The sequence below is a fragment of the Gigantopelta aegis genome, chromosome 8, assembly GCF_016097555.1.
Source record: "Gigantopelta aegis isolate Gae_Host chromosome 8, Gae_host_genome, whole genome shotgun sequence".
NCBI classification, from domain to species: Eukaryota; Metazoa; Mollusca; class Gastropoda; order Neomphalida; family Peltospiridae; genus Gigantopelta; species Gigantopelta aegis.
This window is the reverse complement of record NC_054706.1, coordinates 75,629,795-75,647,593: the sequence shown is the minus strand read 5'-3', so window position 1 is coordinate 75,647,593 and position 17,799 is coordinate 75,629,795. Positions and strand designations below refer to the sequence as shown.

The 17,799-nt window shown below is 34.6% G+C and overlaps 1 protein-coding gene across 1 annotated transcript; it reads left to right on the top strand.

The window, feature by feature from the left end:
• Positions 1-310: 310 nt before the first annotated feature.
• Positions 311-17,175, top strand: LOC121379076 (homeobox protein unc-4 homolog). The gene is made up of 3 exons (XM_041507539.1): positions 311-1,012; positions 2,749-2,924; positions 15,645-17,175. The coding sequence occupies exons 1-3, from the start codon at positions 682-684 to the stop codon at positions 16,476-16,478; spliced, it is 1,341 nt and encodes a 446-aa protein (XP_041363473.1). The 5' UTR covers positions 311-681; the 3' UTR covers positions 16,479-17,175.
• The last annotated feature ends 624 nt before the right edge of the window (positions 17,176-17,799 follow it).

Below are 17,799 nucleotides of genomic sequence, written 5' to 3'. Positions count from 1 at the left end.
ATTGGATTGAACAATTATTTACATTAAAACGATCTGCGGAGGCGCCGGCTTTTTAAGTCTTTACGCGAGCTTTCCGCCCCCAGGCGATCATTTGCTGGGCAAATGTCTTTCTTACTGATCTAGGTTTTTTTCACTTCCTCTACTTATTCCCTTTTTTTTCTCTTCAAATGATTTCACGTGGACCCACCCTCTTAACAAAGAACAGCTAAACGCGGCTCGGTTTAACACACTCGACATTTGATGAAGACGTGGTGAAAGTTGATCAATCAATGAACGAGTCGTTGTTTAGGAACTTGTACTGTGATCTTAATTCGACAATTAGCTTGTTGTTGATTTTCTCCTCTCGTATTGATCTGTAACTGACTTTCTTTGACAACTGTGTTGAAAATCTATTAATGGAGTAGAAAAATAGCCAGAGGGAATATCTGCCTGGTCTTCCTCCACAACTATTAACGTCACATTAATCATGCGACACAAAGTTTTATTTGCCCTTTGTTTCCAATAATGTGGTTGCTCCTTCTATACCGGAGGAGGAGCTTGCTGCTGGAAGATCCACCCACTTTTGGCTAGGGTCAGAACGAAACGACGTCATTGGCTGGTTCGTGTACTTAATGCTCTTAGATTTCTTCATAGCACGATGTCCCCAATACATTTTGTCACATATACTAAAGTTTGGTAACCATGTTAACGAACATTTCGCACCATGTCAACTTGGAGACTCTGACTGCCCAGATGAACTATATTGAATCGTCCTACCCCAGAAGCTATGCCGCTCTCTCGACGTTGGCGGCCTACCCGCACTTCGCCGGACACTTCGCCACTCTGGGCTCTCCCCCGGGGGAGCAAATCGACGCCTTGGACTGCAGCGTTAGCCGCGGCTACTTCCACAGCGGTCATCTGAATTTTTCCGTGGACAAAATACTGACTTCGACCCCACACCGTCCCCGCTCCAGAAGTTTATCGCCGTCAGAAAACGACAGTCCAGGCAGATTTGATGATTCTAAGATAAGAGGTAAATCTTGGAGTTTTTTTTTTTTTTAAATATGGTGGTTTGGCTATGGAATAATGAAAGACGTGTATCACATTCTGATGAACAAGTGCCATATACGTAAATTATTTTACCTCTGATGATGTCATTGTTGTGCTGATTCATGAATCATTCATGAAAATAAAAAATGTTTTGCATTTACCAGTTTGACACCCAATAGCCGATGTATTTTTCGTGCTGGGGTGTCGTTAAACATTCATTCATTCATTTATTCATTCATGAAAATATTTGATATAATATGGTGGTTTCAGTAGACACATGCAATAGTCAAGAAATAATTATGGTGATTTTAATTAATTTAAGATTGCATTATGCAGAAAATTAGAAAAAGATGAAGAGTAATATAATATTTTTATACATTATTTTACATTATTGCAATTATTTAAAGGTAGCCAACATGAAACTTTAAATACTAGTACAATGTATATTAATATTAATTATGTCAACAGGAAGTGTCAGTTTATTATATATAACAGAGATATATTGTAAACCTTTGAATAGTAAAATTATTGTTATAGTAATTATAGTAATGTTATTGAAATTAAAAGAGATCTGTAAAGGGATGACAATTACAAATGATTAGCACCTATAACTCTCAATATAACTTGAAACAATATTGATATTATGTTATCAAAACCTGTTCGGAATCTTCGAACTAAATTATTGATTTATTGGACTTATATAACAAATATTACACACCCAACTCCCCGTCAAAAACGCCATCATAGCACAATAGCAACAAAACGATAAACGCCAACCAAGCAGACAAACTGTGTACCAAAACAACTTCATAATGTGTGAGATACAAACTGCAATTACATTGCAACATATACCGCACCTTTAATTGCAGATTTTAAAAATGTTTACTGTTGTTTGTCGTTTAATTTAGATGGCGATGTCATATAAAATATATATTAAATATATGTGATGTTGTATATTATTAATAATTTTAATATTTGTATCTATTATGCACATACCGAAAAAATATATATTATACGTTTAAATAAATAAAAGTACATGTGAAAACAATATGTACAAATATTCTTGCTACGTAAATAAATAATGCTGAATATTTATGTGACTTATTTATCATTAAGTAATTATAACTGAGCACATTTTAGTCTTTAAATTAATAATTGTAACCAACGACTATAAACAAATAAATATATAAATAGCACATTTTACGTAGTGTTCTTAGAATACGTTTTGTTTTGGTTGCCATTTTAAATTATTCCTAAAGAATTTTCGTGGAAAATCACTTCTTTTTTATGACACTTTAATTTCACGTTCTGTTTTAAATGTTTGCTCACATTTTGAAATAATATTTTTATTTGTTTGATTCCTTTGCTTTCTTTTTTATTTTATTTTATTTTGTTTTGTACAGTTTTGCATTTTTATACACATTTGAAATTATATATTCGGGTTTTTGTTTGTTTGTTTGTTTATTTGTTTATTTGTTTATTTATTTATTTAGTCATTTATTATGTTTGTACTGTTTTAAATCTATGCACACAATATTTGTTTGTGTACTACTTTTACACATTTTGAAGTAATATTTATTCACATTTTGTTTTCGTACTATTTCAAATAGATGCTCCCATTTCGTAATAATATAATTTGTAGTTTTTTTTTTGTCGTACTGCCTTAACTATCTCCTCACACTTCATAAAACCATTTTGTTTTTGTTGTTGTATTGTCAGACCTGAAGGATGACGGGAAGGAGTGCCAGACTGTAAAGCGACGTCGTACACGCACCAACTTCACGGGCTGGCAGCTGGAGGAGCTGGAGAAGGCCTTCCAGGACAGTCACTACCCCGACGTGTTCATGCGCGAGGCCCTGGCGCTCAAACTCGACCTCGTCGAGTCCAGAGTTCAGGTTCGTACCCAGTCCGTTCATCTGTGTCGGTCCGTGTGTACACGCGGGTTTCGCTGTGTCTCGAATGGAATGGAAAATGTAGAAAGGCCCATTTCTCTGTTAAATAATTGGAGTTGTTCTCCACCCTAAGAAAAAGACCTGGAGTGAAATCTATATAATATTTATACTAAATTTAATATATTATACAAATTTGGAAGGTGAAATCTATATAATATAATTATATAGAACGAATATATTGTACAAGTGTGGAAGGCAAATCTATACAATATAATTATATTGAATTAATATATTGACAAGTTCGAAAGGCGAAATCTATACTATATAATTATATCGAACGAATATACTGTACAAGTTTGAGAGGAATTGCATCTATTAACGAATGTATATTTGTGTTTGAATTGCTGATATTAGGTTGCGTGGACTGGTAATGTTATAAGATTATTATTTCTAAATAAAGTTATATATATATATATATATATATATATATATATATATATATATATATATATATATATATATATATATTTCGGATCATAGAACGTATATAAAGCATTTACTTAATTAAGACTATACTTAATTATATTGAAAGTTTAAAATATACTCTGTCTCTGTATCTCACGTTCTCTCTGTGTCCATCTGTCTGTTTGTTTGTCCTTTGTATCTGTACATGTTCATTATTTTGATACGCAATGGTCGATATGTATTTCGTGCTTTGATATCGTCAAACATTCATTGACTGATTCATTGATTCATTGATCGATTCATTCATTTCGCATGTTTCATTCTCAGAGTCTGGAAGTTTACACTGTATGCAAACATATATCTATGTTCTGGTTATTATTACTATGTTATAAATACATTTGTGTATGCTTTATACAATATTCTCCTCTAATTTAATACGAAATATACAAAATTAATTGTCAGTGTTGGAGATATCCAGTACTCTACAAACAGCGTGTGAAACATGAAAAAGTGCGGAACTTGTGTCAGCACAATTCTCCTGTGACAACATGCCATTAGGATTATTTTGAAATAATTCCACACATCGATTTCTTCTTAAACAGATTATTATTAAAGTTTGTTTACGTTATGTCAATATTGTGTGAGATATTGTGAAAAACGTACTTTAAAAATATGTATTTAAAAGACAGGTTACAGAAACAGACGAATTCCTTCATATTCACATCGGCGAATACGTAACTCAAATTACTTGTAACACATCTTTTAAACCAGTAAACATTTTCATTAGATATAACAGTTACTCTACATTCTCTGAAATCGTAAATAAATATTTAAAATGACATAGATATCTAAATTATAACATTGTTTAAATATATATATATATATATATATATATATATATATATATATATGAATAAATATAATTTTCGAAAAGATCAATAACGTAAAAGTAAATAATATCGACAATATTATGTAGACATAAACTGTGTTTTAGCACACCTAGTTTTTTGTTATCTGAAGTAGTTGTTGGAGCATTATTTACTTCCTTTTGTTCAATAGAAAATATTTTCAATAAGATTATTAACTGTATATCACACGCTAAATAACCTCTTTATAACACTGTAGTCTGTAAATTGTAAAATAAAATTAAGAGTACAGCTTGTACATGTTTTGTGTCATCCCTGTAATCTTTTTATTACGTTATCACTAACATAAACTAATTTGATTTTGGTTTCAATCAACTGGTATACAATTAATATATGTATGCGTATTTAAAACGTATATATACAATATGCTATAAAATAGTAGTATTTAAGTTGTTAAAACTTATTATTATTATCGAGAAGCATTTCCGTTCATTGTAGTGTGTGTTGATACCAAACGCTATGTTTGTACTTAATTTGTTGTAATCATCAACTATGATACAACCATAGGTTATCTGGTTTAAGAGTAATGGCACAAAACATGAATACATTAGTCTATTCGTAACGGTCGATATGTCAATCAGAAACACTGACAAAAACCTAATACATTTAGAACATTACGAATAGATTGTACGAATTAACTCGTCATAAACACAAAACTAGCAATCATTCGTTTATACCGAATTACAATTTCCAATGTATCTGAATAACTCCGTATAAGGAAGGAAGAAATGTATGATTTAATAATGCACTCAACATATTTTATTTACGATTATATGGCATCGGACATAGAGTTAAGGACCACACAGATAACAGAAAGGAAACCTGATTATATCACGTCATGGGTTATTCTTTTTTAATAGTAGCATATTATACACACCATCCCACAGACAGGATAATACATACCACAGACTCTGTTACACCAGTTGTGGATCACTGGCTGGAACGAGAAATAGACCAATGGGCCCAGCGACGGGGACCTTGGCATAAAGACACACTAACCACTTCGAGAAAGTTGTCCATTGAAACTTTGTTTAGATTTTAACACACACACACACACACACACACACACACACACACACACACACACACAAATTTATATAAAAAATAATTTTTAAAAAAGTAAAATAATAATTTAAAAAATACACCCCCAAAAAACAACCAAACAAACACACAAAAAACAAACATATAAAAACACATAAAAAACACACAAAAACACAACAATATAGAATCGGATTGAAAGGAATAATATAATATTGAGAACATTATCATTATGAATAACAACAATGTGTAATACATTTTATTGTGACCTTCATTATATGCCAGTGAAATTTTGTTCATCACTTTTCTTTTCTAAAACAAATAAACTAAATAAACCAACGCACCATAACGATAACGACGTTTATTTTTTAATGTTATTTCAAAGAAACAAAAAGTAACATTAATAAGGACAGAAAGGAACAAACATCGTGTTTGTTCAGACGTCTATGACTAATAACGTGTCCTTTTTAATATCTTCACAGTTAAAATAAACGGATACACAAATATTTGAAGCATTAGGGATTGGTGTAGACGATAACTTGCAACCCCCGCTATCACCTTTCCTCCCCCACCCCACCCGGCCATCACTACCACCTCCGAATTTGTACTTTTAATTTACTAACAATGGTCGCGTGCTACTTAAGAAAATCGGTTTCCTGCAGATATATTTTTATTATTCTGTTGAACAATTACTAAACGTCTATTTAGATACTCGTAACATTATTTGTAGATAATGGTTATGTAATATTTATATATTTGTAAAATTCTATTTGGACATAATTAATATTGTGTTTAGATAATATTAATATTTTGATTAGACATTGCCAAATATTGGTAATATTATCAGTAATATTCAATTTATTCATTACTAATATTTTATTTAGACATTGGTAATACTGTCTTAAGATATTGATATTATTAATGTTTGACATCTTTTATATATTATATAGATATTGGGGATATTTTTAAACAGAAAATATTCTATTAAATGTTACTCATATTCTGTTATAATATTGCTAATGCTCCATTTAAATCTCCCTGATATTCTGTCTAAAACCTGGGAAAAGTTTCTATTCAGATATCGCTAACATTCTGTTGATTATTACCAACATCATACTTATAGATTACTGATATTCCATTTGATATATTTTATTAATGTTTTAAATCTCATATATTACTATTATTTTGCTTAGATGTTACTGATATTCTATTTACACATTACCAGCGCTGTTTACTCACAGTATTGCACCAGTAAACACCCCTATCAGTGTAATCTAGCACCATGAAATCCACACCAGCTCATAAATTGTCCTCCAATTTGCCACCCATCTAATCATGAGTCCCACCCCTGAAAAACAGAATCTGTTTACGGTGATTTATCGAGTCAGCTGGGGGACATGGTACATTTCACCCTCTATATTAACGCACGTTTAACGTCTTTCCACCGGCACTGCCCCTCTTTTTCATCCAACATATAATTAAAAGTTTAAACTGATGCCAAAAGCCCTCGAAATACGAGGTATCTTCTTGCGCGGATTAAAATGAAGAATTAGCGTTGTCTCCCCTTACAAACTCTTCAAATGCAATGGAGCCATCTATTTCCGTTTCTTGAGAGTTTCCGGAGAAATGGGGATGGAGATTATTTTCTCTGATGAATAAGTTTGTTTGCCCACAGCATTGTCTGTGTGTGCTGCTAACTTAGATAAAACAGAGCAAACATCTTACCAAGGAAATGAGATAGAACAAAGATCTGCTAAGACGGATCAGCATGTTAGAAACCAAAAACACTTAACAATTAAATTTTATTTTTGAACATGATGTATGTCTTTTACGGACTACATTTGATCTTAATATTCAAGATACATTTTCAAGTGTTTCAACAATATGTAAACATTTGCTTAAATTCCAGTTTCCGAATGTAGTTTTTCTATATCTTAATTGTGTAATGTTATATTGTTACGAGTTCATTCATGTGTATTTAATATTACGCATTTCATTGCAATGTGTGCAAGGTTCCTTTTCCACGGTGGTACATTTCATTTTATTCGTTTCTGTTTTGAACTTACAAGCGATATATAACTTGTCTTATATCAGGTAGCATGTTTCATTTTACAGTAATTTAACGCCATTGATGAAGTCTGCTTAATGTGCGAAACAAGATAGAAATATTAAACGGTATCCCGAGAAACCTAACATTTAACAATAAGAAACTAACTAATATTAATATGATATGACAAAACACACGCACACGCACACACACACACACACACACACACACACACACACACATATATATATATATATATATATATATATATATATATATAATGAAAAATTTAAAACATAAATTCGTTTCAATTATTCATGGCAGATTAAAAAGTAGAACATTATAAATACATTTCAGTTATGCATGGTAAACTAAAAGGTAGAACATACAGGGGGTGGGGGGTGTGTATCTTGGAGCCCCTAACTTATCCGGGGCAAGTACGTTGTCCAGTGTTTTCGATAAGATAAAATGGTATCATTTGGGTCGTATTATAGCATACGAATGAAGAGAAAGGACTCTTAAATCGAATGTTTCGTTTGACCCTTAAAGTGAACAGTTGTTCTAACCTCCATTTAAACTAAATGTTCTGCGTATAGTTTTTATATTGAAATGAACACGTTTCAGCAATAAATTAGTTTAGAGTATTGTTAGGTCTGCTATATACCCTGTTGGTAGTCTCTAAACAATTTACTCTTTTATATCATCTCACAAACAATGTTTTCTAAAAAGGCTAGAATTCTCACACGTTTTATGACCACTGAAACATCGTTCTACAGAAAACAACCCATAATGGATGTCAGATGAGTCTGTACATAAATTACAAACAGTTCTTTAGTGGATCTCAGTAACTGTGGCTAATCTGTGCCCCTGGGACAAGATAGCGAGTTAAAAACCTCACGGACAATGCTGTTAACAATTAATTAGGTGTGAAAGAGGTGGAAATAAAACGAACACGGGACTCCATCACGTTTGCGCAACAAAACAAACTGTTTCATCGAATATTGAAAGTCTGTTTGCTCGCTCTGCGCTGTTTGGGTGTCCGGGCATTGTTCGCCGAAATGACAGCCACGCCAGAAAAAGGTAGACTTTATTTGATGAAGTCTTCAGCCATGTTTGCATTTGGCGATCAACATTTTAATTGCCAGCCAACGTTCTTTTAGTTTTCCGCCGTGCTTTGTGGGGTCGGTCTGTGATCATGTAATGAAGGATGGAATTCTAGCCGCCGATCAAGGATACGCTTTGGTTGTATCTTCATCCCTTGTATTTGAATTTATCTTCTCATCGTTACTGAGTGACGTAATATGACGTCTCGTGCGTGACTGTCAAGGCGCGTGCTGGGAGGAAATTGAGGGCAGTTACCCAAGTCTTGTGGGTGATGCGGCGTCCATTACTCAACGAGAGATGAGGGGATTTGCAGAACGCATTGTTTCGTCTTGCAAGTCAGCTTCCCAAATGTTTGCCGTTACGTCAGTTAATCCACGCTTTGACTTCAAGTGGACATCTTTCTTTTATTATTTTAAATTAAATGAACCATTTTGTTTTCAAAAGTCGGTCATGTAGTTAACAGGTTATTCACTTGTCTCAATGATGCGATTTTGAAACACTGTAATAATGATTAAAAAAGGAAAATAAGTATTTTATCAAGTATTTCTATTTACATACCAGAAAAAAAATCACCTAAGAATATTTTTCACTAGTTTGGAAAATTGAACACATATACACCAATGTTTCGAAATTAGTGCTTTTGATTCAATGATGTTTCTAAAAATTATGATATGTATTCATTTGCCAACATACCTTCTTATTTCCTTTTAGATATTTTATCTACCCTCAATCTCTATCAGCATCTCTATATTTCTATACATTTCTCTACCTCTATCTATCTGTCTATCTATCTATCTATCTATCTATCTATCAGTCTTTCAGTCTTTCAGGCTATCTTTATTTTTCACTTTCTCTCTACATTCTATCTCGATTTCTCTTTCCCTACATTTCTCTATCTATTTCTTTTCTTTATACATTTCTCTATCTATTTCACTGTATTTATACATCTATCTATTTCTCTGTCGTTATATTTTTATCTATCTAGTTATCTGCCTTTATACATTTCTCTATCTATTTCTCTGTCGTTATATATTCCTCAGTATATTTCTCTGCTTTATACTGTTTTTTCTATCTATTATTTTTCTATTTATACATTTCTCTATCTACGTGTCTGTCTTTTATACATTTCTCTATCTATTTGTCTGTCTTTATAAATTTCTCTATCTATTTGTCTGTCTTTACGCATTTCTCTATCTATTTCTCTGCTTTATATATTTCTCTATTTCCCTGCTTTATACAATTCTCTATCGTTATACATTTCTGTATCTGTTTCTCTGCTTTATACATTTCTCTATCTAGTTCTATGTATTTATACATTTCTTTATCTATTTCTCTGTCATTATACATTTCTCTGCTTTATACATTTCTCTATTTATTTCTCTGTCTTTATACATTTTTCTTTCTAGTTCTTTGTCTTTATACATTTCTTTATCTATTTTTCTGTATTTATACATTTCTCTATCTATTTATCTGTCTTTATGCATTTCTCTGTCTATTTCTGTGCTTATTTAACTGTTGAATTTTTATATTGATGTTGATCATCACTTTAGATTTGCCTTTACCATAGTTTGACACCCAATAGCCGATGTATTTTTCGTGCTGGGTTATCATTAAACATTCATTCATTCATTCTATTTCTGTGCTTTGTGCCTTTCTCTATCTATTTCTCTGTGTGTATATATTTCTCTATCTAGTTATCTGTCTTTATACATTTCTTTATCTATTTTTCTGTATTTATACATTTCTCTAGCTATTTATCCATTTTATGCATTTGTCTATCTATTTCTGTGCTTTGTGCATTTCTCTATTTATTTTTCTGTATGTATACATTTGTCTATCTATTTCTCTGTCTTTATAAATTTTTCTATCTATTTGTCTGTCTTTTTATATTTCTCTGTCTCTTTCTTTATACATTTTTCTATTTATTTCTCTATCTTTATACATTTCTATATCTATTTCTCTGTCTTTATACATTTCTTTATCTATTTATCTGTCTTTATACATTTCTCTTTCTCTGTCTCTATACATTATTCTATTTCTCTGTCTCTGTCTTTATACATTTTTCTATTTCTCTTTCTTTATACATTTCTATATCTATTTCTCTGTCTTTATACATTTCTCTCTCTATATATATATATATTTCTCTTTCTCTATCTCTATACATTTCTCTATCTAGTTATCGCTCTTTATACATTTCTCTATTTATTTCTCTGTCTTTATACATTTCTCTTTCTCTGTCTCTATATATTCCTCTGTCTATTTCTCTGTCTCTGTCTTTCTACCTATTTTTCTATATATATACATTTCTCTATCTATTTATCCGTCTTTATGCATTTCTCTATCTATTTTCGTGTCTTTATACATTTTTCTATCTATTTGTCTGTCTTTTTATATTTCTCTGTCTATTTCTCTGTCTCTTTCTTTATACAATTTTCTATTTATTTCTCTGTCTTTATACATTTATCTGTCTATTTCTCTGTCTTTATACATTTCTCTTTCTCTGTCTCCATATATGTCTCTGTCTATTTCTTTGTATTTATACATTTCTCTTTCTCTGTCTCTATACATTTCTCTATCTATTCCTGTGTCTTTATACATTTCTCTTTCTCTATACATGTCTCTATCTATTTCTCTGTCTATACATTTCTCTTTCTCTGTCTCTATACATTTCTCTATCTAGTTCTCGGTCTTTATACATTTGTCTATCTTTATACATTTCTCTGTCTCTGTCTCTATACATTCCTCTATTTATTTCTCTGTCTTTATAATTTTCTCTGTCTCTGTCTCTATGCATTTATTTATCTCTATACACTTCTTTTTTACTTTATGTCTGTTTCATTATACTAAACAAATTGCTATTAATAATTTAAAACTTAATATTTTAGAAGTGGACGACAATATAACATTGCTCCATTATCAGAATACCGATCACTATAGTGTATTAATATATTAAAGTCAATTATATACCAATAACATGCCAGTCTATACTACAAATATAGTACAGTTTTAAATTGCTTGATGTCAAACAGTACAGGCTTCTTTGCTATATAAAATCACTTTTTTAAATGATGTCTCATAAAAGTTTAATATTGAAAACCACTTTCATACGACGTCTTCAATACTTTCCGAGCGCCTTCACCACTGATCAAAGTGAATCATTTCTATGAATCCATTACCTCTGTCTTTTGTTTAACTCTAACACAGTCGTCACTACGCGCCATCAGGCATTTAGTTGGAATTACATACTTTTAAATATACGAGTATATTTCCAAAATACATTTCAAAATACAATGCAAATTTTCAATTACCAGTGCAAGTGAAAGGTATAGGTGAAAAAATTATTAATGTCCTCGAAATATACCGGACAAACTTCTTGTTTCTTTTGATCTTCGAACTTTAATTCATATAATTCATGTCACCACTAAACACATTTTAAAACGAGCCTGCCTCGAGGCTTTGCGCTTTCTCGCGGCATTAATTCATGCCTGTTGATTGTAGTCTGCATTTAGACATACTACAAATATGTATGTTTTACTTCCAAAAAAAGGTCCAATTAAAGCCAACATCGGCACGAGATGCGGACTCGTTTTAAAAGCTATAACTGGTCTGTCTTAATTCAATTATGCATTGACTGTATAACAAAGACATGACTTGTCATATAAAAGGCTATCTTCCCTGCTACCTGACCCGATAAGAGAGTCAGTTTTCAGCATTAGGCGTTTTGAACAGATGGGTGTTATAAAGCAGTCACTGACGCATGAGTCGCCCTGCCGCACTCCTCGCTCTGCGTATTAAGACAGCGTGCTAAAATGACATTTTACTTGAGGCACAGAAATCGATATATCCAGGTATAGAAGTTTTCTGTCATAAAACCTCCAATCTGATGTCGTACATCATGTCTTAACAAGCCGTCCACGGCGATTTTTACCTCGGCCAGTAGCGCAAGCTATCATTATATCAGACTCTTAAAAAAATGTTACAGATTTTTTATTGCCGTTGTGAACTTGTATCGTCGTTGTTGTCTGTTTGTGTGTGAGAGACGGATGGGGACGTCGTGCCACGCCCTGTTGGGTTAGGGAGCAGATTAGAAGATAAGCAGGTATTACTAAACGGAACAATCTCCCCCCCCTCCCCCCATAAAGATGGAAGGTGGGAGGTGGGGTGAAATAAAATACGGAAAGATGTGATAAATACGAAACAGAAATGAAGGGATTTAAGTTTGGGTGTAATTAAGCTGCGTTCTTTAGGAGTTTGCCTCAGCTACACAAGATTTGAAAAGTAGATACTGATTTAATTCCAAAACGAGTACTGTCGAGGGTTTTTTCTGTCACATTGTACTCCATGTTTCCGAATGTTTCAAAACCAATCGTGTTTTGGGGTTGTTGTTTTTTATTGTTTGTTTTTTTTGTGTTTTTTTTTGGGGGGGGGGGGGGGCATTTTCAGTCTAGTCTATCTTGGAATATTAACGAATATACCTCCTCTTTTCCTATTATTAAAATAAAACAGTTTAAATCTTTAAAAATTAATTAAGATTCAATGTGATACTTTCGCTCAAATAAACATGTCTTGACGCCATAAAGGTGAACAGTAAAGCTATTGTCGCTAACTTGTAATTAGTTTTGTTTTTAAACATTTAACACTTAATTATAAAGCTTTCGAGTGGTAAAGACGCACTTAGTAAACATATTATGTCATTTTTCGTTTTGACCTTGTTCGAATGTATCGTCACCTTGTGGACGTGGTTCATGTGCACACACATTTTCACGATTATGTTTTAGTCACACTGTATTACGTTCTGACATAGTCGTATCCTGTATTCATGAAGATCAATTACATATAACCTATTATTTTTACGTTTTATGTCTTCTCTTTCTGTCTTGTAAAAAATTCTTAAAGGATAAATGGTATATGAATTAAAGGTTCACTATCATATTTGCAAGTGACATATTTCACTATTTTACATTTATTTGTTATGAATAACTGCAAGATAATCGATGGTGCTGTTAGTATCAACGTCGCCGATTCTGTTTCTTTATGACAGTTTCATATACTACCCATCACAAACCATAAACTCCATGTCCGTGGCTTTTCAAAATTCATTTGCTTGCATTAAACAATTCGATTTCGCGCCAACTCCACGGGGAGAAGAAACAAATCATAACTTTATGATTTATTGGGAATTCTCAGATTAGACCGGCCAGCGAATGTAAGCATCAAAAACGGGCGAACAAACGAGCCGCCACGTCTGTCCTTCTCATGGCACGCTAGTGTCAAATCAATTACCAACAGTATCAAATGAGTAATCATTTAATAGGCTTCTTGCGGTCGCTTTGTTATGTGTCAGCGTTTATAATAAAGAAACGGTTAAAGTTTATAATTGCGCCTTGTAGTTCAAACAGGAAGTACAGTAATGCGCATCCGCCGTGGCGGCCGGGGCGCGCGCGGATCGATGAGACACGACGCGCGCTCGCTCCTGTCGGCTGCTCTTTCAGTGTACGTGGGGACACTGAAGATGCCAGCCGAAATTGAATGAAAATATTGCCCCTGCTAAACATCACTATCGGACTGGTTAGCCAAGTGATTCGAGTGTTTGTTGTGTCTATTAAAGAGGTGGCTTGAATTACATTGGAAAGATTAAAAATTCGTCGATCTCAGTGAACAAGTTGACGTGTATTGATCACCGGCACGCACGGCGGCATAACGCTTTGACAAGCGACCAAGTGGCAGCGTTTAGGTTTCAACGAGCCGAGCGCTTTTCACAACAGCTTCAAGAGACTATCGCTAGCTGAGACCGAGTAATGGGGGTATTAATGCGGCATTGGATGTCCTGAAAAGGATGCAAGTCCTGTCTGGATTAGCTAAATGGAGGAAAACATCTACTAACCTTCCTCAACAAGCCTACTTGTAATTGAATTATCGACATAATTATTGCTGAGGTGTTTAGCTTATATTAGTGGAATATTTGTCATGTCTAAAATAATAAAGTACCCTTTTGTCACGTTAGTTGTCTTTTGTTGGGCGAATTTATAGAATTGTGTGGACTTTTCAACGCGCGAGGTCGTCTTCTTCGCGCAATTGATTGGTATTATAAACAGTTTCTTTTAACAGTAATCCTATCCATTTGAAATAAAACCAGTTCAATAACTTTGTGCAGAAAGCAAAACTTGTATTCCGTGTAAACAGCAGCAAGGCATTAACGGTAAATCTCGGACAAAAGCTGTTTTACAAAAACTAATGATCACCAGAGTGTCATGCAATTATATATCAGACGAGGGAACATCGGTTATATAAGAAGCAATACTCCTAGAAATATTTAAAGAAAATATGATTTCATTGTAAAATTACATTACAAGGGATGTCCTGTAAATACCTCCCCCCTTACACTAACCCCGTCAAAACAATAAACAAGAAAACGATAAACTACACCCGGTCCCCCGCAAAAAAACCCCGAATAAAAACAAAACAAAACAAACAAACAAAAAAGAACACAGAACAACAAAATCCAAAACTGTCATAAAAAACCCAGAACAAAATAGAACAAAACTACAAACCAATCGAAACAAAACAAAAGCAAACGACAACGTAACGGAGCATTTATCGTATAATACTGTTTTGGTACAAGGGACTTCTGTTTAACTTTTTAAAACATTAGTGTACTTTATAAGATATTAGATACATAACCGGCCTCGGTGGCGTCGTGGTAGGCCATCGGTCTACAGGCTGGTAGGTACTGGGTTCGGATCCCAGTCGAGGCATGGGATTTTTAATCCAGATACCGACTCCAAACCCTGAGTGAGTGCTCCGCAAGGCTCAATGGGTAGGTGTAAACCACTTGCACCGACCAGTGATCCATAACTGGTTCAACAAAGGCCATGGTTTGTGCTATCCTGCCTGTGGGAAGCGCAAATAAAAGATCCCTTGCTGCTAATCGGAAGAGTAGCCCATGTAGTGGCGACAGCGGGTTTCCTCTCAAAATCTGTGTGGTCCTTAACCATATGTCTGACGCCATATAACCGTAAATAAAATGTGTTGAGTGCATCGTTAAATAAAACATTTCTTTCTTTCTTTCTTTCATCTATGTTATATATGTGGATCTAAACATTAATGGCAGTACTAACTGTATTAATTTATCTGTCTTTACAGGTGTGGTTTCAGAACCGCCGTGCGAAATGGCGAAAGAAGGAGAACACGAAGAAAGGTCCGGGACGCCCTCCACACAACGCGCACCCCCAGACGTGCAGCGGCGAACCCATGGAGGCGTCCGAGGTGCAGAAGCGAGAGCAGGAGCGGAACGAGAAGAGGAAACGAAAGCAGGAGGAGCGCCTGAGACGCCTGGAGGAGAAGCGGAAGATGCTGGGTCAAGGCAAGCTCAAGCTGTCCATGCTGTCCTCAGAGTCCTCCGACATCTCCCTGTCATCCTGCGACGTGCAGAGCAACCCGTGCAGCGTGTTCCCCAACCCCAGGGGAGATAACTCCGCCGAGGAGCACGACAACAACAGCGATAAGAGTCTGGTCGTGAAACCCAAGTGTCCTTTCAGCATCGACAGTATTCTCGAGACGCCCAAGGTGCCGCGAGGCAGACGTCCCAATTCCAAGTATCCTCGAGTACAGGCCTGCAAGTCTCTGGGTCCCCTGGGGATAGGGATGATGCCCCTGTATCCCATCACTCAGCCTATAGGGTTCGTGGTGGAGCAGATGCCAGAGGGGGAGGATGAGGATGAAGACTTTCTTAGTGTGGGGGAGTGCGATATTCCGAGCAAGGAGAGTCTTAGAAACGATTTGGACAAAAATGGTTCAGAGAACCAAGACAAAAAGCAATCTAGAGAACAGTCTACAGAATCGTGTATAGAACATTCTACAGACCAGACTAGAGAACAATTTAGAGAGCAGTCTAGAGAACAATGTAGCGATCAGTGTGTAGAAGATGAAAGTTCTAAAGATATAGACGTTATTACTCCTGATTCAGATATCTCATAGGTACAGATTTCACAACAGAGTAATGTTTTACTTCTGTATACCGTAGATTCAGATGGCGGGTTCAACCAAGTTGAGCCTGTTAGCTGTACACGTATATGAATCGACTTCGACCATGTGTGGATTTAGTTTAAAATACTATTGAGATGGTAGAGTCAACCAAGCTGACCCTGTTCGCTCTATGTATATATCAATCGACTGTGACCATGTACTGATTTAGTTGTTTACATGGTGCTGAGATGGTGGAGTAAGTAAACCAAGTTGACCCTGTTAGCTAAACAACATTATCACCGTGTAATGTTTTGTTGTTACAGTATTTTTGAAATGGCAAAGTGAACAAAATTGACCATGTTAGTAATAGACGTATATGAATCGGCTACGACTGTTTAATGTTTTAGCCGTCTACTGTAATATTTGAGAACACGGACTGAACCAAATTGACCATGTAGCCACACATGTACACGGGATGACCAAAACCGTGCAATATCAAAACATTGTTTACAATACTGTCGAGATATCTGTCGCGGGTATAACTCTCTGGCAAGTTCAGATGTTGTACCCACCACAGACGTGAATAGATAAAACCTGGTGGAAGCACGTCCAAAAATAAGCAATACCCATACTGTCGTGATAGCGTAATGAACCAAATTGATTCCGGTAGCTATGTGTCGACAGACATCCTAGTAAAGCATCAAACTGATTTGTGTGTGTGTTGTTATTCTTTTGAGGGTCATCTGGAAGTTATTTAAGCATCACCTAAGTTATATTGCGACTGGAAGTAGTTGTCCTCGCGTACGGTGTTTATTTCACATGGTTTTCACACATTCTGTATCTATTTGGTATTTACCGAGATGGCGTGAATAAATTAATTATGACCATTAGTGCGATTTCAGCTCCATAGTTTATTGTCATACATTCTTACATATTTACGGTTTCTGTCTTTACCCCTCGGATAAATTAAATATCGATGACATAACAGTCTTACTTGGTGTACATCTTTTTCAATATCCTCCGTATACAAAACATTAATTTCAGTCTTTTGTGTCCATAACATTGTCACAATTACTTGCGTAATAAGGTCACAGCCACGAGGTGCTTAATTAATTTCCAGGTGTATATTATGAAATATGGTTTAGACAATTCCGTAATAGAGGTTTGTTTATTTGTATTTGATTAGTATATTACCATACTTGGTAAATCAGACTTGACAGCATACTGTTTTCCATCATTAAACTTTATGATTTGTGTGGCAGTGCTCTCACTCTGCATAAATACCTACCAATCCTCTTTTTGGTGCTTTTGAGACTCTTGTTGGGCGTACCCA